This window comes from Acartia tonsa, chromosome 6 (assembly GCF_053477335.1).
Source record: "Acartia tonsa isolate MP-2025a chromosome 6, ASM5347733v1, whole genome shotgun sequence".
Lineage (NCBI taxonomy): Eukaryota > Metazoa > Arthropoda > Copepoda > Calanoida > Acartiidae > Acartia > Acartia tonsa.
In genome coordinates, this window is record NC_137265.1 from 25,624,277 (window position 1) to 25,649,031 (window position 24,755).

The 24,755-nt window shown below is 35.8% G+C and overlaps 2 protein-coding genes across 2 annotated transcripts in view; one reads left to right on the forward strand and one right to left on the reverse strand.

The window, feature by feature from the left end:
• LOC145322229 (steroidogenic acute regulatory protein, mitochondrial-like) overlaps positions 1–24,755 on the reverse strand; it is a 243,691-nt gene that overhangs the window by 135,980 nt on the left and 82,956 nt on the right. The gene's annotated exons all lie outside the window — the stretch shown is intronic.
• Positions 15,952–24,152, forward strand: LOC145323033 (uncharacterized). The gene is made up of 5 exons (XM_080165419.1): positions 15,952–15,958; positions 16,423–16,871; positions 21,334–21,530; positions 21,967–22,145; positions 22,432–24,152. The coding sequence occupies exons 1-5, from the start codon at positions 15,952–15,954 to the stop codon at positions 24,150–24,152; spliced, it is 2,553 nt and encodes an 850-aa protein (XP_080021545.1).

The window sequence follows — 24,755 nt, forward strand, 5'->3', positions numbered from 1 at the left end:
TGTTGCTTTCACAACTTTGGGGACTTTCAGCAAATTTAATCGGTTGGATCAATAAGTTAAGTGTCCAAACGTTTCAACCATTAATTGTAATCTATGGATGGGGTCATCTTTTATTGGGAGGTGAAAGATACCCTCCCCAAAATAGTATAAAACCTTCCCTGGATCTTTAGAAGCTTCAATGTAAAGGAGAATCATTTTGTTTAAGCGGTTAATGAGATACTTCGCTACAGACAAAAAGCTTACTAATTAATACTTTACATAATCGGATATTTCTTTTAATAATATAATTCCATGAATTACGGATATCGTCAATCTTGTTAATTATCAGATTTGATGAAATATTGCGCGTTTATTTTTCAATGCCTAACCAAACAACAAAAGAAAAAAAATAATATTTTCCCTGAAACACCAGCATGAGACATTTTTAAGAGCGAAGCAAGCCGCTCTATAAGTTAGCCACTGCATATACGTTTATTCTATAATACTAGGTTATTATTAAAAATCATTTCTGTTGGTTTTAATGTAAACAAGAGCCAATATGTATTTCAAAGTACCCAATTAAGCAAGTTAAACATTAAACGTACCAAAATATGCCCATGCTTGTTTTAACTAAACAGGGACGATAACGCCGAAAAGAGGCGAAGAAAATCGATTCAGGAATTGATATTTAGTCAATTCAAAATTACATGTGGTAATTCAAGTAAACCATATTATAAAAAGATTAAGAACTAATATTTTAGAAATGATAAACCCACATAAGATTTTAAAAGTAGCTTTGCACCCAGAAAAAAAAACTCTTATCAGAAGATTGTTACCGGAGGGTATTATTGCCCCCAAGGGCCTTGCGGTGGACAATAATTGAAACAAGAAAATAAACATCCAAAAGAGTTCACCTTCTTTCAAAATTGTGTTTTGAAAGCTAAAGGGTAAAAATCCTAGGAAGTTTATTTGAAATGATACTATTGTTATATATGAAAAAAATGTGTTTGTTAAACTACTTTAGACAAAGGAAAAACTTGCTTAAGTTGTATTTATCTTTCTTGGTTAGGAGTCCATATAGTCTAAGTATTTCCAATGGGCTTGAAACATTAAAAATATATGGAATAATGAAATGTGGGGTAAAAACATGCTTGTGTGTAAATCACATACCAGTTATATTTTCAAAGATGTAATTTAAAGTTATTGTGGATGTTAAACATAAAGATAACATGACTGTAAGAGAAGCTCTTTACTAATCTAAACACAACCATCAAAATTTTGTTTCCCTTAATATGTCTTCTTTTTCAACCCAATTAATCAAAATCTTTTGGCAAATGTTCGGGGAAGTGTCTACTTTAATTTACTTTTTTAATAGGAAATCAACTCAATAATTCCATATGTCCGCATGTCCGTTTTTTAGTCCATAAGAGTATTAGGCGGTTTCCACTCATATTGCTTCAGGACCACAAGCGAATATTTTTTGTGTTAAAACTTAAATTTTATGCATATATTAGGATAGGTCAAGTAAAGGTTAAAAAAGTCCCGCAGGGTTTGGGGGTCGGTGGTTAATTAATAAGAATTTTTGATTAGGAAAAGTATTTAATAGAATGTCAATTGAAAATCCACTCTTTATTGTTAGTCAGTTTAAACAATATGTTGTGGTGTAAAGCTTTGGTACCTATATATGTTGACTTCCTTGTTTCTGTTATTTCAGAAAAATTAGTTTGAAATTGGAACCAAACAAAGAGTTTTAAGAGTTATAGTAGATGGTTTAATATAAATGAAATTTATTTTTATTTTTGGTTTATACTTAGAATGTTCTCAACAAAATTATTTGAATTATCATACAAGGATGACAGCATTTATAAGTACCAAAGCTTGTAATTTACTAAGGGGTGGTTTTTAATGCAACCATCTTGTAATCAGTGAGCAAATGGCACTTAGAATTCGAATTTCGATCTGAAATTTTGCATGAGTAATCCTTGATAGGCCTATTTTCCCTAAATCGAACAAAAAGTTGGAAAAGTAACGGCTGGCGGCTGGCAGCTCAGCCGTTTAGCCGTTTTTGGCCTATTTTTAGGGCAAATTCATCATTAATTACGTAGGAATCAACTTTTTAAAACATATTTCTGGTTTAATTCATGTTAAATGATAACAATAACCATTTTTAAAATTTTTAGTACCAGCTGCTAAACGGCTAGAACCGGCTGAAAGCGGCTGGGAGCCGCCAAGAGTATAAAGGGTAGATAGGGCTTGTGACATGTCTAGGGGTAGGTTTCTATGGGTGCTGAGCTCAAAAATGCTACTAAAAATAGTGACGGCCAATCCATATGGCAGCTGGGTAACAGCTGCAGCTCAGCTTCGAGCGGCCAAGAGTAGAATGAGTAGATAGGGCTTGTGACGTGTCTAGGGGTAGGTTTTTATAGGTGCTGAGCTCAATAATGCTAACAAAAATAGTGGAGGCCCATCCACATGGCAGCTGGGTAATGGACGCAGCTCAGCTGGGTAACGGCCGCAGCTCAGACGAGATAGGCCAAGAGTAGAATGAGTACATGAGGCATGTGACGTGTCCAGGATTAGGTTTTTATGGGTGCTGAACTCAAAAATGCTTCTAAAAATAGTTTCGGCCAATCCCTATGGCAGTTAAATAATAGCTGCTGCTCAGCTGCGAGCGGCTAAGAGTAGAATGATTAGATAGGGCTTGTGACGTGTCTAGAGGTAGGTTTTTATGGGTGCTGAGCTCAAAAATGCTACTAAAAATAGTGACGGCCAATCCATATGGCAGCTTGGTAACAGCTGCAGCTCAGCTGCGAGCGGCCAATAGTAGAATGAGTAGATAGGGCTTGTGACGTGTCTAGAGGTAGGTTTTTATGGATGCTGAGCTCAAAAATGGTACCAAAAATAGTGGCAGCCCATCCATATGGCAGCTGGGTAACGGCCGAAGCTCAGCTGGTAGAGGCCAAGAGTAGAATGAGTACATAGGGCATGTGACATGTCTAGGGTTAGGTTTTCATGGGTGCTGAGCTCAAAAATGCTACCAAAAATAATGGCGACCCATCCATATGGCAGCTGAGTAACAGCTGCAGCTCAGCTGCGAGTGGCCAAGAGTAGAATGAGTAGATAAGGCTTGTGATGTGTCTAGGGGTAGGTTTTCATGGGTGCTGAGCTCAAAAATGGTACCAAAAATAGTGGCAACCCATCCACATTGCAGCTGGGCAACAGCTGCAGCTCAGCTGCGCGCCACCAAGAGCATAATGAGTAGATAGAGCTTGTGACGTGTCTCAGGGTAGGTTTTTATGGGTGTTGAGCTCAAATATGCTACTAAAAATAGTGGCGACCAATCCATATATGGCAGCTGAGTAACAGCTACAGCTCAGCTAGGAGCGGCCAAGAGTAAAATGAGTAGATAGGGCTTGTGATGTGTCTTAGGGTAGGTTTTTATGAGTGCTGAGCTAAAAATGCTACCAAAAATAGTGGTGATCCATCCATGTGGCAGCTGGGCAAAGGCGGCAGCTCAGCTGGGAGCGGCCGAAAGTAGAATGAGTACATAGGGCTTGTGACGTGTCCAGGGGTAGGTATTTATGAGTGCTGAGCTCAAAAATACTACCAATAATAGTGGCGGCTCATCCATATGGCAGCTGGGTAACAGCTACAGTCAACAAGCCCTATCTACTCATTCTACTCTTAGCCTCCCCCAGCTGCCATATGGATGGGTCGCCACTATTTTTGGGAGCATTTTTGAGCTCAGTACCCATAAAAACTTACCCCAAGACACATCACAAGCCCTATGTGCTCATTTTACTCTTGGAGCTCCCATCTGAGCTGCAGCTGTTGCTCAGATGCCATATAGATTGGCCGCCACTATTTTTGGTACCATTTTTGAGCTCAGCACCCATTAAAACTAGGGTTGGGCCGGATATTTTTTGGCCGGATACCGGATATCCGACTGATTTCAAATGCCCGATATCCGGCCAACGCCGGTATCCGGCAAATATCCGGTTATCCGGCCAAATTACTACATATTAAAGTATCAAAAAAGGATGTAGTCCCTTTGGTGGCAACGCACCTTAAGGGGCGGTTCGCTGTATTTTTAAAATTGTTTTAATAGGTTATTTTAGGTTAGGTTAGGTTATATTTGGTTAGGTGATTGCCCCGCAGGGTTAGGCAATTGGCTCCGCAAGGTTGGAGTCCCCCGCGAGGGGCTAGATATAGGAGGAAAGCTACTATAAAAATACGAATAATTGCTCCTTAAGGGGCGTTGCCACAAAAGGGACTATACCAGCAAAATTTTCTTCATAAACTGGTGTTTATATTATACTAGCGGCTGCGTCCCTAGTATCTACGGATATTAGAAGGGACATGAAAGTGCAGAAAAATAACTTAAAACCTTACAACGACTTTTTTTATAAAAAATAAACAGCCTAAAACCACCCTGGGACCTATAGTAAGCTTCACTCTAAAGGAGAACCATATCAGTTCAGCAGTGGGCGAGATCCTTCGCTACAGACAAAAAAAGCTTACTACTTTATATAATAGGATAAAATTAAGGTTAAAACTTGAAAATTAAGTAACTATTAAAGGATCTTTCTTCTTAGAAAATAAATCTAATTAACTATTACTACCCACAATTTGTAATATCAACCCCTAACGGTTGGAAGATGGGCGGGGAGGTGGCGTTGAATGCCTGCTCCCCCCCCCCCCCTCTGTTTTTTTCTATCCCATTTTCTGTGTATAAAAGGTAGAGGGCTATAACTGAGTGACTTTTAAAATATGGGTATGACACATAACTGAGAGTTGAAATTTTTCCTCCTTCCTGGCGGGCACAGGATGCCAGCAAATCTGGTAAGGTCATTCAGGTAAAGTAAAAATATTTTTTTACTTAAACAAAGCATTTCATGTTATCTAATACTAAAATATCCTATAGTCGTACATCCTTAATGTAATATAGGTGTTCAAGTCAATTTCAGGTTCCAGGTATAATCCTGCAAGTCCTGGACCTCCAGGTCTCCAGAAATCTTTAAACGGTCCTGTGACCGCAAATTTTTACTTAGGCTTTTTTATATATATTCATGACATATTACAATTCTAATATAAAATTTACATAAAGATAAACATATTCAGAAAAAATTGCTCTTCTAGCTTCAATAATAAAAAAAAATTACAGCCATTTTAGATTAAAAAAACAGAGATTTTTGTTGTAAAATATAAAAGATTATATTGCCAGATATCCGGCCGGATAGTTTCAATATCCGGTATCCGGCCAGATAGGGTTTCGGATCCGGATCTGGATCCGCAAGGATCCGCATATTTTCGAGTCCAAGGATCCGGATCCGCAAAAAAATGCGGATCCGGATCCTTGGACTCAAAAAAATGCGGGAAAAATGGAAAAATCTACCTAAATTTATATACAGGGTGCGCCACATAAATCCGGACTTTTTCTTATTTTTGAAAAAATGAACATAAAATCGTCAATTTCAAAGATTTTATTGAATTTTAAAAACTGGGAAGCAAACTAGCTATATGACTATTAGATTATTCAATAAAATCGCCGCCAGCCTCAATCACCGCCTCTACCCGCCCCCTGAACCGCCCCCAGACAATGGTCACCATGTCCGTGTCCAAGCTGGCGAAGTTCTCCTTCATAGTGGCAATGAGGGAGGTCTTTGTGGTATGGGCGCGTCTATTGGTTCATGCTTTAATAGCGCTCCAGGCCCAAAAGTCAATTGGATAAAGATCGGGGCTGCTGGGAGGCCATATCTCCTTAGGGACGTGAGTAACTGCAGGATCCAAATTCACCAATCTTTCAAGCTACCCTTCGACACGGCGGCTCTCATTTGGGCCACAATTAAGCTAGAACAACGTGCAATACCTTTTTGGAAATGGCATGAAGATTAAGCTAGGGTTATCATCGCAACACATAGTCTAAAACGACTTTTAAGGTTACAAATGGGCCCATGTAGTCGAGAACCGAGAAATTTTCACGAATTTTCACGATTTTTGACGTTTTTGACCTCTCAAAATCTGCCACGTTTCACTTTGATGGAGTACTACGGCCAAGCCATTTCAGATAGAGAGCTCTAGTCTTTTTTAGTGTCTTACTTATGTATCTAACAGTATCCCCAGCAAGTTGTATAACTCTACCTCACCTACAGATGGGCTGAGGTCAGATTTAGTGGGCCCTAGTCAAGAATCCAGGGTAAACTATCAGCGCGTTTCGATTCTGCCATGTTGAACATAAGCGCTGCCAGCTTGGAGAACACGTCCTCCATCGTCTAAAAATTTTTATGGGCAAAAAGATAACTACCCAAGCTTTTTATAGTGTGGTCAAACGTCATGATTGGTCAAGTAGTTTTGGTGCTATGGCCGTTTGAAAAAAGTCCGGATTTATGTGGCGCACCCTGTACAATCTCAGACATTCTCTTGATGAGAGCCAATCTTTAAGGTTTAGGGTCAGACTTGAAAATTAAAAGTATTTTTGACTTCGAATTAAAGAATAAATATTTTTTGAAAGGTTTGGTGATTTTATTTTTATTGTCAAGGATCCGGACTGACCAAATTTTGAGGATCCGGATCCACAAAAAATCAATGCGGATCCGAAACCCTCTGGCCGGATATTGAAAATGGCCGGATATCCGGCCCAACCCTAATTAAAACCTACCCCTAGACACGTCATAAGCCCTATCTACTCATTCTACTCTTGGCCTCTCACAGCTGAGCTGCGGCCGTTACCCAGCTGCCATATGGATGGACTGCCACTATTTTTGGTAGCATTTTTGAGCTCAGCACCCATAAAAACCTACCCATAGACACGTCATAAGCCCCATCTACTCATTCTACTCTTGACCGCTCGCAGCTGAGCAGCAGCTGTTACCCAGCTGCCATATGTATTGGCCGCCACTATTTTTGGTACCATTTTTGAGCTCAGCACCTATAAAAACCTACCCCTAGACACGTCACAAGCCCTATCTACTCATTCTACTCTTGGCCGCTCGCAGCAGCTATTACTCAACTGCCACATGGATTGGCCAACACTATTTTTGGTAGTATTTTTGAGCTCAGCACCCATAAAAACCTAACCCTAAACATGTCATATGCCCTATGTACTCATTCTACTCTTGGCCTCTCCCAGCTGAGCTGCCGCCGTTACCCAGCTGCCACATGGATGGGCCGCACCTATTTTTGGTAGCATTATTGAGCTCAGCACCCATAAAAACCTACCTCTAGACACGTCACAAGCCCTATCTACTAATTCTACTCTTGGCCGCTCCCAGCCGTTTTCAGCCGGTTCTAGCCGTTTAGCAGCTGGTACTAGAAATTTTAAAAATGGTCAATTAAAATTAAAAGTATAGACTAAAAGAGTACTAATAGGCAAAGAAAGTTAATTGCATTTGCAGGTCTTAATTAAGAATCCTCACAAGAATGCATTATGGCCGAAAATCCACCAAAATATGTAACACCGTGGTTGGACGGACATTTTAAACTATAGAATATCTTTGTTGCTAAAACGTTTGTCACATATACCTAACATCTAAAGAATATAATACATATTATAAATCAAAAAGTCACTTTTGTAATAAATAACGTAATTATGATATAAAACCATAAATAAATTAACGTGTAACATACTAATGTTTAATGAAAGGTCAAATTATCCATTTGATAAGCTTCAGTACAGGGAACATAATAATAATGTTAACCTAAAAGTAAAGCTTTTATAAAAAAAATCAATTTTTTTTCTTTATTTTTCCAAATTAAAAAAAACACATTTTATATATACAGCACTTAAAGAAAACTATTTTTTCGTTAATATTAATTTTGTAAATATTTAGTAACTAAAAAAGTCATTAGTAAGTAATGCATTAAATTTAAGAATGTCTGTCTATTCGTCCATTTCTTTCGTCTGTCTGTCCGTCAATCCGATCGTCTGCGTGTGTCTTTCTGTCCGTCCATCCGTCCGTCTGTGTGTGTCTGCCTGTCTGTCCATCCGTCCGTCTGTGTGTGTCTGCCTGTCCGTCCATCCGTATGTCTGTGTGTCTGCCTGTCTGTCCATCCGTCCGTCTGTGTGTGCCGCCTGTCTGCCTGTCTGCCTGTCCGTCCATCCGTCCGTCTGTGTGTGTCTGCCTGTCCGTCTATCCGTCCGTCTGTGTGTCTTTCTGTCCGTCCATCCGTCCGTCTGTGTGTGTCTGCCTGTCTGTCCATCCGTCCGTCTGTGTGTGCCGCCTGTCTGCCTGTCTGCCTGTCCGTCCATCCGTCCGTCTGTGTGTGTCTGCCTGTCCGTCTATCCGTCCGTCTGTGTGTCTTTCTGTCCGTCCATCCGTCCGACTGCGTGTGTCTGCCTGTCCGTCACCATGGGAAATTATGTGTGGCCAAAGGCAATTATTATTTAGTTTAGATTAACTTCTGGGAGAAGATTCTCCCCCCTCTCCATACCCCATCTAGAAAACTATCTAATGCAAGATGTTAAATCACATCGGCAAAAAAAATTATTTTCATATAAGCGTAAAAACAATGGATCTCAAACAATAATTTTGGCTCTTAGGGAAGAAAAAGAATGCTATTATCTGCTTATGATTTTAATACTCAAAGAGGAAAACCCATTTTAAATATTGGATAAAAGAAAGCTTTATAGAACACATTTGTATGCTAAAAATCAAGTCTAAAATTTCAAAAAATAACTAAAATTTAGCTAAGACTATTAAAGATGATTTCTGCCGTATTATAAGATAACCCAGAAACACGAAATTCACTCTACATGATTAATTTCAAATTGAGATATTATTAACACGTAAAGTGTGTCCTATAAAGCTTAGGATCACTCATGAATTCTGTTAAAATTGGATATGCGTTGAAATGTTCCAGTTAATTACATATTCTATTAGGACAATTGGTGAACTTTGTGTTAAAGGTTATAAACCTAATATATCTTTTGTTGTCCTTATTTATTGTATTCAGATAAGGTATATAAGATTTTTATAAAGATAAAGATAGATATCATTATCGTTATTTTAATTGTGAATTGTGTTAATTTCAAGGGATCTTTTAGATACTGTATTTTTCTAATACCTGTTTAAAGGAAGCTTTATATTATTTTTTAGCCTTCTATGATTTTCTGAATGTCCAAAACAAAGGTTTTTGCGAGAATTATGGGTAGTTCCTCCCTTTCATACTTTTTTACATCCATTTTAATTTTATATAAGAGCTAAACTGATATTTTTCCTACTATTACACCAATAGTTTCAATTGGATGATTTTTTGATTTTTAAATTATACAATAGATATTTTTTCTATACAAAATTAGGAAACTTGTTTAACAAGTAAAGTATAAAATAATATTTTATGCGTGATTGGTTCACGGTGAAGTGGTTATAGGGAAAAGTAAGTAAGTTCAATTATAGTTAATTATCCCATTTTCCCATTATTAGCTTTCCTCGGATATTAAAAGGAAAAATTATAAAATTAAAATCAGTTTTGAAAGCCCTGAAAGCTATGTTAAATGGTTATAATTTAAACTGTTTTTAAACTATTTTTGAAAGGTATACTAAAAATATAATTTGACACCTGTAGAATCATACTGCAAAGCCAAAAATGAGAATAATTGCCCACATCAATTTTTATTAGGATTTTAAAGTTTATTTTTTACTATGGATTAAATAATATTTACTGAATCGTGATGTTTCTTCCCTTTGTAGGTAAAATACTCAGCTTTTAGAGTGTCTTGATTCGTAAATATTGTATGCTAGTATATAGTAAAGTTAGGTCTTTTGATTTTATCTATCAATACTAATTAAAAATTAATTTTTTACAATATATCAATGAATTAACATAAAAATGTTTCATGTCTATTATACATTAAAACACAGAAAAATTGGCTGTAAAGGGTTAAATAAATTAAGATGTCAACAAATGTTTATGCAATACAACAAATTTATTTTTGTCACATATACAAATATGATATAAAATAAGATTATTCAAACATATTTTTAAAAATATTTTTAAAAAGTATGTATCTTTTATGAGTAGGGTTTTCATTCTTTTTATTAAAAAAATATTTAACTACGTTTGAAATAAGTCACTTTGTGAAAACACTCTTTCAGAAATTATGAAGAATTGAAATGAAAGAAGGTTTCTCATTGGTTTAAATTCAGCATTATGTTTTTTATTGTATTTTGTCAGATTTTTCAATAAAATTTATTGTTTTAGAAAAAAAATTATTTCCATTGAACAGAGTAATGTTTTTTTTATTGTAACAGTACAAAGTGAATTATATAAAATTGTTCACTAAGTTACAATATTACACGAAGTAAAAAAAGACCTTTTGATCTGGTAAAAATGACCAGAGCAACAGTAAAAATTAATTTTTAAATCCCCCAAAAAAAGTTTATTGGGGACTTAATTCAAATTTGGGCTCTGCAGTCTGATTCTATAGGTGTCCTAGTATATTTTTGACCCCCCATTCATAAATAGTTTAAAAACAGTTTAACGATTTTTATTTTAATATTTGTGATAAATTGTCTGTAATACGATGCAAAACATGTCTTTTCAGTATGGCTGAGAATCGGTTCTAATTCAGCGGATATTGATCAGTTTCGAGGACATACAGGAAAGTGTATTAAACGAGTTTCGTTGCTTAACATACTAAAAATTTATTTGTTCCTACAAATTGAGCTGTGTGTTTTTCATTGGATAGTCTCTTTTCAACAACGTTTCTGTGTGTTATTCCATTTGCTCCTATATATTAATCTAAGTCTAATGAAACTCAGATTTATATTTTGTCTTGTGGTTTATCAATAACTATTTCAAAAAGAATTATTTTTGGCAAAAATTGAAGCAATAAATAAGAGTTACATAAAAACGGGAATAAGTGTAAGTTTAACAAAAACAAGGATTACAACATCCATAAAAGCGAAGCACTGAAACGGTAGGACAAACGGACATGAACACTTATATGGTGCCAGAACTAAATAATCAGAATATAAATGTATAAGAGTCGAAGCAAAATTGTAAGTAAATTTGTTGAAAAACTGCTTTATACAGGATAATGTTTATGGCACAAAGACTCTAGCTTCTTATAAAAGCGGGAAGTTTGTAAATATTTTACTCAAGACACTAAATCGTTACAATTTTCATGAGAAATACGCATTTTATAAGGCTTACAAAACGCTCTAATTTTCGTTCTATTTAACGTAATTTTGTAATTTTTTTTGCTGGTTATTTCATTTTACATATACTTTTATCATTTTATCAAAAAAAAATTTATCTTTTTTCATCATTTTTTGGAGAAATTAATGCTTAAACTAAGGGTATCTTTAAACGCAAAATTGACGCACTTAGAATAAAAAATGCGTATTGAGTACAAAGGGGGGATAATTTCAAGTCATGCATGTTCCAAAGATATCTTTTTTTCCATAAAATTTTAATGTTTAGTCCACCGGAGATTACCCTGAAAATCATATATCAATTTAGGAAGGTAATTTTTGTAGAATAGTTACTGAATTTACAACTTTATGTACACTAAAAGTATAGTTAAGATCAAAGGCGTGCAAAAGGTTGGTGTAGGGGTTGTTTACACCACCCTTGTAAAATTAAGGGGGATGGATACACCTCCCTAGGTGTCCACCCATGTCCACCCTCTTGACAAGAGCCTACACCCTCAGATACACCCCTCTATAAATTCCAAGGGGGTGTAAAGGAAATAAATTTACACCCCTTAAAATAAAGAGTCAGGGGGGGGGGGTGTTTAAGGCGGGTGTATAAAATTAAGCCACTGATTAAGATAATTCTATGCTATCTATTTTTAGATAAATTAATCATTAATTTCCAGACTTAACTAAAAAAATCTTGCAATATTCTGTACAACTGTACTGTACAAATTTTAATCAGTAAATAAAAGTGATTGACACAAGAAGGAGCTCTCATACATATGTAATTAAACCACAGTTAATACCTCTAAAGATCTTGATTGATATATATTTATAACTTTTTATATTGTTTACAATAGTGATTAAAGTTAATGTTGGGGAGGGAGATATTTCCCAATCCTCTTTTTAAAGTTTGTAAAAATGTATTACTTATGTAATGAAGTTTTGGTGACATACTTAAATAAACTATCCTTGATTTTGGTTAAAGGGAGCTGTTAAAAGTTGTAAGTGTCAAAAAATTTAGGTGGTTATAAATTAATGGAATATAACCTGATATTATTATCATTTATGTACAAAAAGATTATAGATACAGTATTACACTTTTTTTCATAAGTAAATTGGATAATTTTTTTTATTTTTTATTGCAACACAAGGTTATTTGTTTATCTCCTGGTACAAGATTCAACATTATTATTAGTTAAATCTAATTTTCTATTGAAACAAGCATTCAACCATTTTTACAGTATTATCGATTTTAATATGAATTATTAAATATGTATTATTAACCCTTAACAGTCGGGCCCCTTGCCGCACCTTAATCGGTTGGTGATGGGGTGGGCGTTCAACGCTCCCCCCCTATTATCTCAGTTCCTATTAGACCTAGAGGGCTAAATCTTTTTTGTGCAAGTCCCCTGTTTGATAATAAATTTCCGACCTTTTATAAGTCAAAGTCAATTTTTGCTTAGTTCACCTTCTTATTTAACAACCTTTTTTACTTAAAAATTTTAAACGGCTGTAATTTTCTTATTTTTGAAGCTAGAAGAACAATTTTTTTACAGAAAATGTTTATCTTTAAGTAAATTTTGTATTAGAAATATCAAATATAAATTTCAGCGGCCGCAGCAGGCGGTCAGCAGGGAAAACGGCTGCGGATCTCTATGAAATTTAGATATGTTATGTTGACATATAAGAAAAGCTTACGTTTAAAAGGGGGACGTAACTGAAGCTTTTTTGATGCTGTGGGGGGGGGGGGGGGTTCTCCGGAACCACTTGATGAACCATGCAAATTTTTTGGACTTAAGCTTTTAGGGGTATGAACATCTTATGGTTTCAAAGTCAACCCCCTACCCCCATCCCCTAGCCCCCTGGGGCTCAAAACCCCCCTAAAAATGAACATAACCTTAATTTTCTCAGAAACCATTTGACCAATAGGGATGATTTCTTAAACTTAAGCTTTTATGGTTATAAACTAACTTCTAGTTTAGAAGTCACCCCCCTGCCGCCTACTCCTAGCCCTCCGGGGCTCAAAAAAACCCTAAAAATGAACCTAACCTTAATTTTCTCAGAAACCATTTGACCAATAGAGATGAATTCTTAAACTTAAGCCTTTATGGTTATAAACTAGCTTTTGGTATAGAAGTCACCCCCCTGCTGCTAACCCCTAGTCCTCCGGGGATCAAAAAAACCCATAAAAATGAACCTAACCTTTATTTTCAAGGGGGTGACTTATAATCTAGGAGTTAGCTTATAATCATAAAAGCTTAAGTTTAAGAAATCATCCCTATTAGTCAAATGGTTTCTGAGAAAATTAAGGTTTTGTTCATTTTTAGGATTTTTTGGAGCCCCGGAGGGCTAGGGGTTGGCGGCAGGGGGTGACTTAAAATCTAAAAGTTAGTTTATAACCATAAAAGCTTAAGTTTAAGAAATCATCCCTATTGGTCAAATGGTTTCTGAGAAAAATAAAGGTAGGTTCATTTTTAGGGTTTTTGGAGCCCTGGAGGGCTAGGGGTTGGCGGCAGGGGGTGACTTATAATCTAGGAGTTAGTTTATAATCATAAAAGCTTAAGTTTAAGAAATCATCCCTATTGGTCAAATGGTGTCTGAGAAAAATAAGGTTAGGTTCATTTATAGGATTTTTTTAAGCCCTGGAGGGCTAGGGGTTGGTTGCAGGGGGGTGACCCCCCCCCCCCCCCCCCCCGACTGATTAAGGTGCGGTAAGGGGCCCGACCGTAAGGGGTTAATTAAGTGAATCAGTCTGTTAGACCAATGGTAGAAACTCAGCAGATAGACGAGACAGACAGACAGGCAAGAAGAATGATCAAATTACAGTTTGACCATAATAGACAATTCATTAAATAAAATCCAATAGAGAACCTGTGAATGATCAGACAGATGGAGGGATAGACAGACAGACAGTTTTTGAGGCATTAACAAATTAGAATTAGGCTATGCTAGATGATTCATTGAAATCCGAAAAAGAGGCAGTTAGACAGATAGACTGACAAGTGGAGTGACAGACAGACAAAAAACAGACAGACAGAGGGACAGACAGACAAAGGGGTATTGCCTAAAAACAAATTGGCTGCTATATGAATCATTAAAACCCACCATAAAAAGAAATTTACATTAGTTTCATTATTTCGATACTCAACGCCCCCCCCCCCCCTCCCCAACTCAAAGGGGTTTATTATTTCTTAAAACCAATAGGTGACTTCTCAGCATAATAAAATTGAAAATACTTTTTATTTCATCAATTTATCTTAAATAGAACGAAAGTTATAATCATTTTATTGTCTACAAGAAAAATGCTTTGAGTAAAAATCAACCTAATTGTCAGTAAAAACGTCATATTTATGCATATTTACACAGTAAATAAATTTTAAAATTGTATTCTATTGTAATGAATAACTTAAGGGGGTTGTATGAATTATAAAAAACCTAAAAAAAACCTAATTTGGTTAAATTAGTCCACGTAAAGATTGATTTAGTACAGTACGTATGAATAAGTTGTCAATTTCCTGCCAGAGTCCTTGTGATGGACATATTTAAGACTTGATTATAGAGTTGCTTCGCTTATAACATTATACTTTTTTGTCCCAGGAATCAATATACTAAAAATCAGATCAATCGGATGATTAGATCACATAAAAATTTGTTGTTAAAAAAGTTTTTTAAAATCAACATGTTTAAAATGGACGTACGGAAATTTTGGTAATGATTATAGAGTTGCTACGCTTTCTAAATGGTACCTATTAAAGGAATCACCATGCAAAATTTGAAATCGATAGGACAATTCTAACATGCCTAAATTAACGAAAAAAGCTATCCGTTACGGACGGACGTACGGACGGACGGACCGACCCTAATTATAAAAAAGCTTCGCTTTTAATAAAATCGATTCATCTTTTCCGCCATTCAAAATAAAAAGACTCTCTTGGATATAATTTCATTTACAAAATAAAATAAAATGTACATATATAATATATATACTTACTCATGAATACAGAGAAACAATATTGAGAATTTGTAATGGCTAAAGAGTCGATGGCTAAATAGTTTTTAAAAAGATTAAAAATCTTTTATTACTGGTTTGAATTGAAAGCCGCACTGTTTTCATACTTGGTTGATACAAAGCTAATGCCATGAATAAAGGATTTATTAGCAATCTTGTAATTCTCCTTAGCTAAGTCTAGTTAGGGATCTTAAGTGATAAGACAATGGATGATAATAATAGTTATTTCTCGTAATCATTCGAATCCGGTGAATAGGAACCGGTTCTCATCTATGCGAAAAAAACTATATTTAACATCGTATTATATCTAGCTTTCTACGAATATAAAAATGTACAATCATAAGATTAAAACCAGTTATTTTAGCCGGTGCCTTCGGCACCTCGGGGCTAAAAAAAACTGGTTTTAATCTCATAATTGTACATTCTATATCTGCGCCGCCCCGGCTAAAAAAACTGGTTTTAATCTTTTGTACATTTTTATATTCGTATAAAGCTGGATATAATACGATGCTAGACATAGTTTTTTCGTATGGATGAGAACCGGTTCCTATCCACCGGATTCGAATGAATACGATAAAAAAATAATCCTTGTTAATTAGAATTATTGGTTGAAAAATTAGAACACTAATAATGAACCAACCAATCAAAATTAAATAACAGTACTTTAAGTTTTTTAAGCCGATAAATAAAACATACAAATCCGCATATTTTGGTGTATAATAAAGTGAAGTGGAAAAATGGTTGAAAAGAAAAAAAAATACATAAAAAAATAACAAACACTGATTACTATAAAATTACTTTAACCTTTTGCGAAATAAACAAATGTTAGGTATTTTCATAAAAAAAAGTAAATATATAATTTGGCACAATTATACCGCATAATAAAAACTGTATTTTCACTCATATTGAGAGTGAACCATCTTTAAGCCCCCTTCATTCTTCATGTTTACATGTAGAAGAGTGTTTACGTTAATCCTATCAAATAAGGTTTTATTTGTCTGAAGCTTAAGATTTCCAAACCGAACCTAATAGATTTTTGGCTATTTTCAGATTCAAGTCTTGGGATGGTTTAAAGCTATTTTTAGAGATCCTTCCTGTCCCTTCGTATGCAGAGTCCCTAGATGCTAGGGGCATAACCGGTTGTTTAATATAAAAAGAAAATGGGTGGATATTAAGTGTTACTATCTATTAATAATTAATGCAACTTCCTTGAAATTATTTAAGAGGTGGTTAACTGAAGAAATAAGAAAAATGCCACAAAAACTAGACCTTAATGTTTGCATATTTTGACAGGCAGTCCTATCCGCCATATTGAAGCCGCCAGAAACGGCCGCGAAAAGGGAGGCAGATGGAGTATCAGCGCGCTGTTCCGCAAAAAATCTGCCACCACAAAAGGCCTGGGATCAGAAATGACCGAGATTATCTACAATCATGACGGTTGCTCTAGCACCGGCGGCGGAAGCGCCGGTATTGTTGAAAATAACGGGATTATAAGGCGAGGCAGTGATGCTTATCAATACGGCGGTTACAGCAATGTGATAAAAGCCAATATAGAAACACCGCCCCCGTTACCACCGCGTGCCTCAAGCCGGGGGCGAGTCAGTGGCCATCAACCGCCGCCAGCCATATTTCCGCATTTGAAGCCGGATTTCGGGTATCCGGACGCTCAGCCCGCTGGACAAGGGTTCTACTTCCATCCCAGTTATGGATATGTGAGGAGAGGATCTTATAGCGATAACCAGGTTAATATTGCCGTAAAATTAAAATAACCAAAATTTTATTCAGTCTCAAATTTTTGTAAATTAAATAGTCTCGTTAGTAAAACAAACTATTGATTTTATGCAGTTTAGGCTGTTACTTTAAAGTAGCATAATAAAGTGTAACAAGGCAAAAAGAACAACCCCATTCGAATCTAAAAAAAATATTACAAAACGTATAAGTTGTATTGCATAAGAATTCATGTTCAAAAGTAGCGGAGGCATAACTTTAATTTGACGAAAATTAACATTAAATCAATAATTAGATCTGCAATTTTGATAAAAAAAAGTTACGAAGTAGAAGCAAAAGCAGAGCCTTTAGAATAGTTAGCACCTTCCAGGCAACTAAAAGACGTTCGGACATGCCCTGATTATATTTAGTCGCACTCCAAATAAAAATAACATATATATACAGGCAGATATGATAATGAAATGCTTCATAACTCGGATAATTTTAAATGCACAGTCAAACATACACACATGTAATATGACAGGGACGATATTGTCTAGTAGGAGAAATATGTTTTATCAAAATCAAGAAACTTTTTGTTAAACTTTTTTAAATTTTGAATCAGACAAAAAAGGATGATAAAAAATTAATAGTTTGAGACATTTAATGCAAGCCATCAAAACAAACCAACTGAATTAACGAGTAGCTATTTTATGAATTAGTCCCACTAGAGCGTAACTTTACTAAGGTTGGAAATTTTTGAAAATATATTCAATTTCCTATTTATCTAATCTGAATAAGTGTCATTTTTTTCATAAAAAAACACTTATAACAACATTATTTTTTATATAAAAAGAACAGTAAACTTCAATACAATAATGATAAAAAATTTAAAACATTTTTTAGTAAATATAAAGTTTTTACAAGTTTGAATATATGTGTGTGTGTGTTATTTAAGGTGAAACTGTAGACTGAGTAGGGATGGTATAAACAGAAAGACAGACATATCTTACCATAAAGTATCTGCTCTACTAAAACAATTATTTGTAAATAGATTTAATAGTTATTTCTCGCATCGTATTATAAACAGCTTTCCGCGGATATAGAATGTACAATGAGATTAAAACCAGTTTTTTAGCCCAGAAGTGCCGAAGGCACCGGATAAAAAAACTGGTTTTAATCTTATGATTGTACATTTTTATATTCGTAGAAAGCTGTATATAATTCGATGCTAGATATTGTTTTTTCGTATGGATGAGAACCGGTTCCTATCCACCGGATTCGAATGAATACGAGAAATCATATTAACTTTATATAAAAATCCACAATCGCACTGAACCAAAAATTTTCTGGATTGCTTCCGTTTCTTATGAAGCCTATCCACTACTCTAGTCAAATAATAGAGGGTTTATAATAGACAAACATTTACTTTCCCTCCTAGATTATAGCACTGTTGTTTTTTAATCATTAAAAAGTAATCCAAACTTACTATAGGTAAAGCCTAGCTTTTATTTAGACGAAATTTTTCAAACTGGTTTTAAAGACCTTCTTCAATTAAATTGACGAAGAATTGACGGAGCATTAAAAAGATAAAAACGTATATACTTGAAAAGTTGTCTACATTAAAAATCTATTTTCTGTTAAAGAAAGGTGGAATTACTAAGAAGGGAGTAATTAAACAAACTGTATTATCATTCAGGGAGGAGGGGGCGGACAATGGCTTACAAACAGTGGCGTGCGAACCGAAGGGGGCATTTGGGGCAATCGCCCCCCCCTAGCGACCAAAACGCCCCCCCCTGCCCCCCCCTAGCAACCGCCCCCCCTGCCCCCCCCTAAATGTTAAAAAATGCCCCATTTTGCCCCCCCCTGGTCAACAAAAATGCCCCTTTTCGCCCCCTACCCTACAAAAAGCAAAACTATCCCAGTTTCCAAAAAAAAAGATTAAGAAATACTCAAAAAAAAATTTTTGGCGCTTTGCGCCAAACAGACAGTTACTATTCATTTAATCTTACCAAATTTTTTAATTAGTGTAGAAATTAGGTTATAATCTTTTTTCACTGAACCTAACAAACCAGGTTATAGGAAGTATTTTATTTTGTATAATATAAACTTTTTACCAAAGAAATTATGTACATCCCCAATGATGATACACAAAATTACCTTATATACAATTACAATTAGTGGATGAAATGTATGGAAACTCTACTTAATTAACCAACCAATCAAAATTCCATTAAAGTCCCTGAAGTTGTTGAGCCAACGAATAAGAAAATTTTATATGAAATATTGGGGACTAGTGTAATAAATAGCCTAAAAACCCCTCCCTCCCTGCATATTTGAAGAAAAAAATTTGCGCTTCGCTCCCTTCCAAATGGTTTCTGCTATGAAATATTGGGGACTAGTGTAATAAATAGCCCAAAAACCCCTCCCTCCCTGCATATTTGAAGAAAAAAATTTGCGCTTCGCGCCCTTCCAAATGGTTTCTGCTATGAAATATTGGGGACTAGTGTAATAAATAGCCCAAAAACCCCTCCCCCCCTGCATATTTGAAGAAAAAAAATTGCGCTTTGCGCCCTTCCAAATGGTTTCTGCTATGAAATATTGGGGACTAGTGTAATAAATAGCCCAAAAACCCCTCCCTCCCTGCATATTTGAAGAAAAAAATTTGCGCTTCGCGCCCTTCCAAATGGTTTCTGCTATGAAATATTGGGGACTAGTGTAATAAATAGCCCAAAAACCCCTCCCTCCCTGCATATTTGAAGAAAAAAATTTGCGCTTCGCGCCCTTCCAAATGGTTTCTGCTTTTTATCACAATGAAAGGACAAGTAATTTTTTTTTTATTTTTTACACAGTTCATTATATCTTTGGTTTTTATGGTACAATAGATTTTTTGTGGATTATAATATTAAAAAAATAAAATTTCTTGCTGTTTCGAGCATCCAGTATGTAATTTACTTTGACTGTCATCACACAACATACAGGAAAAAGGATTTGTGACTTTTTCTACCTATAATATATATTTATTTCAACAGATGCTCTTTAAATCTACTTGTCTGTATTCTTATTAATGATTTTTTGTGCTTGGCTACTTAAAGATGTTGTCATCCTTGTTGTCAAACAATAAAGAAATGTTTAATATCATTTTCTCATATTAGGTTAATTTTTGGTAAATTATTTCCAAAATGAGTGTTTTTATCTCCCCCCCCCCCAATTTTTTTTAATGAGGTTATTCATCCTTCCTGCTGAGATTTTATAACATCCCCTTCCACCCATTAAAAATTTTTGTGGTGGAGGGGGGGGGGGGTGGTAGGTTAATTTATCTTCTGTACTATTTTTTCGAAGATGCTTTCTAGCTCCCTTCCCTTCGGTCATTGCAGGGTGGGGAGAAGGGATGGGGGAGAAGAGATGAGGGGGGAAAGAGATGAGGGGGGGAAGATATGGGGGGGAAGAGATGGGGGATATAAATGGGAAATAGGGATGGGGGAAGGGATGGGGAAGAAGGGATAAGGACTAGGAGGCCCATAATCAAATAATCCCACCCCTTAAAACGCCCTTATTTAAAATTAGTATATATAATCAAAATGCCCCCCCCTAAAGCAAAGTGCCCCCCCGGGGCACTTTGATTTAGGGGGGGGCAAAATTTTACAAAATCTTCAAAATGCCCCCCCCTAGACAAAGTGCTTCGCACGCCACTGCTTACAAATTATTCTACATCCCAATTTTATCCCCAAATTTTTAACAAGCTACCAAAACAGTTTATATACTTACTTTAGAGAAAGATTAATTTCTAGTCACTATTCCTAATTGTACTTGTACGAAGTCAACTTAAAGGAAGTTTGATACTTATTTAAATTTCTGACATTGTCCTTCAGTTTCTTAAAGACAATTTAATGTAGTTTGTCTTAAATTGTTGAATCAAAATTTCCAATGCCATTTCATATAATTTATTTGAAACAATACCAGCATATTCTTGTCAAATAAAAAACTAGAAATAAACACTATATCAAAACTAAGTTTATTTTACTAGTTTCATTTTGATATTGCTGCTCTTTTTATAGACATACTGTCCTAGTCAATAAATTCTAATGTAATCAATTGAAAACTAAAATAAACTGCATTTATTATTGGTTGAAAGATTGAAAAAATGGGGTATTCCTGTCCAGTTTTATGTTTAGGAATATCATTCTCATTTAAACAAAAACTTATTTTTATGCTAAATTATATATATTGAAAATAAGTGTTCTTTTCAAAAAATATTATAAATATGAAAAAAGGAGATTATTTTCTTTCTTTTAGTAATTAATAAAAATTCTAAAATCTTCCAAAAAAAATTAAAAATCTTCTAAAAATGATACCCGGGATATAAATGATCATACCCGGGAAATAAATGAATATTTACATCCACTATTTAAGGGGTTGTTTATATGGGAATGAGTTTTTCTTGTGATAACATTTTCCTAATCTTATTGAATTTTACGGCAATAAAAAACTTCTCAGGTACAAAACTTTCCAACGGCGCGGGAATGTGTTTCCAGTCGGTCCAGTGGTGTAGACTCAGACCTTACTGGATCCTTGGACCTGGCATTTAAAGAGCTGGACAGGCGGACGGACCATCCTGCCAACATGCCAGTTCCGGAAAGGAACAGCCAACAAGGACAATATGTTAAGAACAGGCGCAGCGTTTCTGAATCTAGGCATAGATATTGTACTTATATAATAAAAAAACCTTAACTTTAAGTTAATTTACTACTTAAAAGATTTTTTCAAATCCAAGGAGCCGAGTAGTTGTTTTTATGGAGGTGGGAAGTATATTCTTATACATAAAAAATGTTCAAAATATTTAAAATAAATTGAAAATAAGGAAGGGGTAGTTTTTTTAAATTTTTATAAGCCCTGCGGGGTCTATACCTTTTATGCCCTAAACCTGCGGGGCTACCTAGTATAACCTAACAAAATCTTACCAAAAATATTAAATAAACAATCTAAGAACTACCCCAAAACCCTTTATTTTAAATTTTTTTAATTAGGGGAGAGTTTTTGTGCTCAACTAGGAACTTTGAGATAAATTTCCTAAAATTGTGTTTTCCCCTCCCATTTGCAGTTACATAAGTACATAATCTGTTACCTAAGATTAAGCATATCTCGGTCTCCAAGAGCCCGTAGTCCAATGACCCCAACACCCGAAGACTCTGGTCGAAGGTCACGGTCACCAGGAGGATGCTACCGGAGGTCAAGATCACCTGGAGTGGTGGACAGATCATATGGTGTTAGTACGGCTAACAGAGGCACTTCTACGGGACCTTCCTTAGGTAAATATTTAGTGACGCAGCTACTCTCTAACTAGGGAACAAATGTAAGTCTGTATGTTCATTCTCTGTATCAAAGCGTTAGAAAATATACTACACCGTTAGAGGCCTTATATTTGAGGCTTTGAGAGACATTACCATTGAAATTATATTTGTCTATTCATTAAGCAACACTTACAATAACATTTATACTTTTTATAGAAAATATTTCCAGCTACTTAAATATTTTATTGGGCCTTTTAAATATTAAAATTTTAATGTCTTACATTGAAAATAATTGAAATTTCAGGTTATATACCCGTTGACGAGCCAGACCGTGTCGTAACTCATTCTCCATACATTCATACAGCTGTTTCCCCCACAAATCATCACAATAGTGAATACCCAAATAATCTCTACAGTCAGAAAAGTGAATATCCGAACAGTCATCAAAATATTGTATACCCTCATATTCCTAATAGTGATAAAAGTGTATATCCTACTAATCCTTACAGTGACAATAGTGCATACCCTCCCAATCATTACAATGGGAATAATGTATACCCCAGCAATTATTACGCGCATTCATCCCAAAGTAATGAAAGTACAAATTCCACATCACAAAGTACTGTTGTATCTCTAAAACAACAACAATTTCAGCAGCAACAACATTTACAACCGCAGTATGTTGAAAACGAGTGGACTCCTTGTTCAACACCAACTATAAACTCCTACACCCCGTCAATAATGTCATCAACTCTCACAATTAACTCCTCCTCGCCAGTTATAAATACTTCTTCAAATATGCATCATAAAGAAAATTTACATTATAATAACCCATCTCCATATCATTTTACCGCCCAACAGACAACTATTAATATGACTCAGCCAACTCGTCGGTCAGCCTCAATTGGCGCGCCAAATGCTGAAAGCATCCGTCTGCCACCCCGCTCACCATACATGAACAACAGCATGTACACGCCACACTCTAATACTCCATCACAGCCGCCAGCACCGCCACCCAGAGACCTTCGCCGTCGTCTTGTGCTGCACACCGCCGAAGACAGCGGTCGACCCATGTCATATTCATTTGAAACAATCACACACACGCCAACAATTGCAAGATGTAGATCTACTGAACGGCTGTCAACGTCTGTAATACCTGGCAATCAAGCTGTTATTAAACCGCTGGAAAGTCACCTGAGTGTTCCAGATCTAAATAAAACTGCTCTTGTGGATGACAGTTCCACAAGAACGACTACAACCACAACAACAACACTAGTATCTGGTGTTTATAAACCACCATCACAACATTTCACAAACGCCCAACAGACAACATGTCCTCCAAAGCGAGGAGACGTGCTAGTTCATGAACATAGGCAAACCTGCGCCTCTCCAATGTATGTTGATTCCGAGCCCCGCTCACGGCGTCCTATCCAACTGTACGCCTCGGCCCCTGTACTGTATCCCCCTCCAGCTTCCTCCCCTGGCCCGGTAAATACTCAAATTTCTTTATCAAACTCGCATAATGTTTATTATAACAACTATCACCCTAACATCAATCCAATGAACACCCTAACAATATCCGATCTTGACATTTCAGCAGAAGAATTTTGGGCGCCACACTCTGGCCGCCTGGCGACAGCTTCTGTCTCGCCTGCCTGCTCTGACAACCTTGTATCGGATGACAGGAACATCAAGACCCCTAATAGGGACAGTGCTATTGTGTCAAATGTGTCAACTCCGCCGCTCCTGCAAAACTGTGATAGTCAATGTGTGTCTGAAAAGTCTGGTAAATCTAGTCCAACCTCTGTCAGCTCTAAAGACTCTGGCTGCTCGGAAAGCGGCTCAAAGCATCTAATTTTACCCTCTACGCGACCAACAGCTAGAAAGCAGCTACAAACTAAGCAGAAAAATATGTTAGATTTAGATTTGGTTGTATCAAAATCAAGTTCAGAATCTACACTACCAGGAATGCTTAAATATTTAATTTTAAAATTAATCACTTTTTTTACAAAAACAAACAATTAATTTTAGTTATTTTTAGTTTTTAATAAAAATATTGTTAAATTAGTCATATTTAAGTAAAATCTGATTTTATTACCATATATTATGAAAGAGGTAAAAAGGAAGGGTTTTGGCCAAAAACAAACAATTAATTTTAGTTATTTTTAGTTTTTAATAAAAATATTGATAAATTAGTCATTATCAAGTAAAATCTGATTTTATTACCATATATTATGAAAGAGGTAAAAAGGAAGGGTTTTGGCCAAAAAAATAATTAAGCATATTTTCCTGTAGGTTTTAGTACAAAACGCAAACGCTCACAATATCGGGACGCCATGAAAGAACTTGAGAATGCTTGTGAAGCTATCAACAAGGATGAAGACTTGCTTGACCGGGCAGAGCGCAGAGATTTACCTACACCACATCAAGAACTTATCTGGCGTGGCAAGGAAGGGCCAACAGGAGAAAGCAGCACATCACTGGATACTTCGGAAGAAATGGGCTACTCAGAATTAGACGCCATGTTGAATTGGAATACGTCTAGTTCATTTGAAAATTTAGACCACATGTTGACAACCTCAACGCCAAAACGCACACGCACCCCAGCCCCGCGAAGATCAGGCGTCT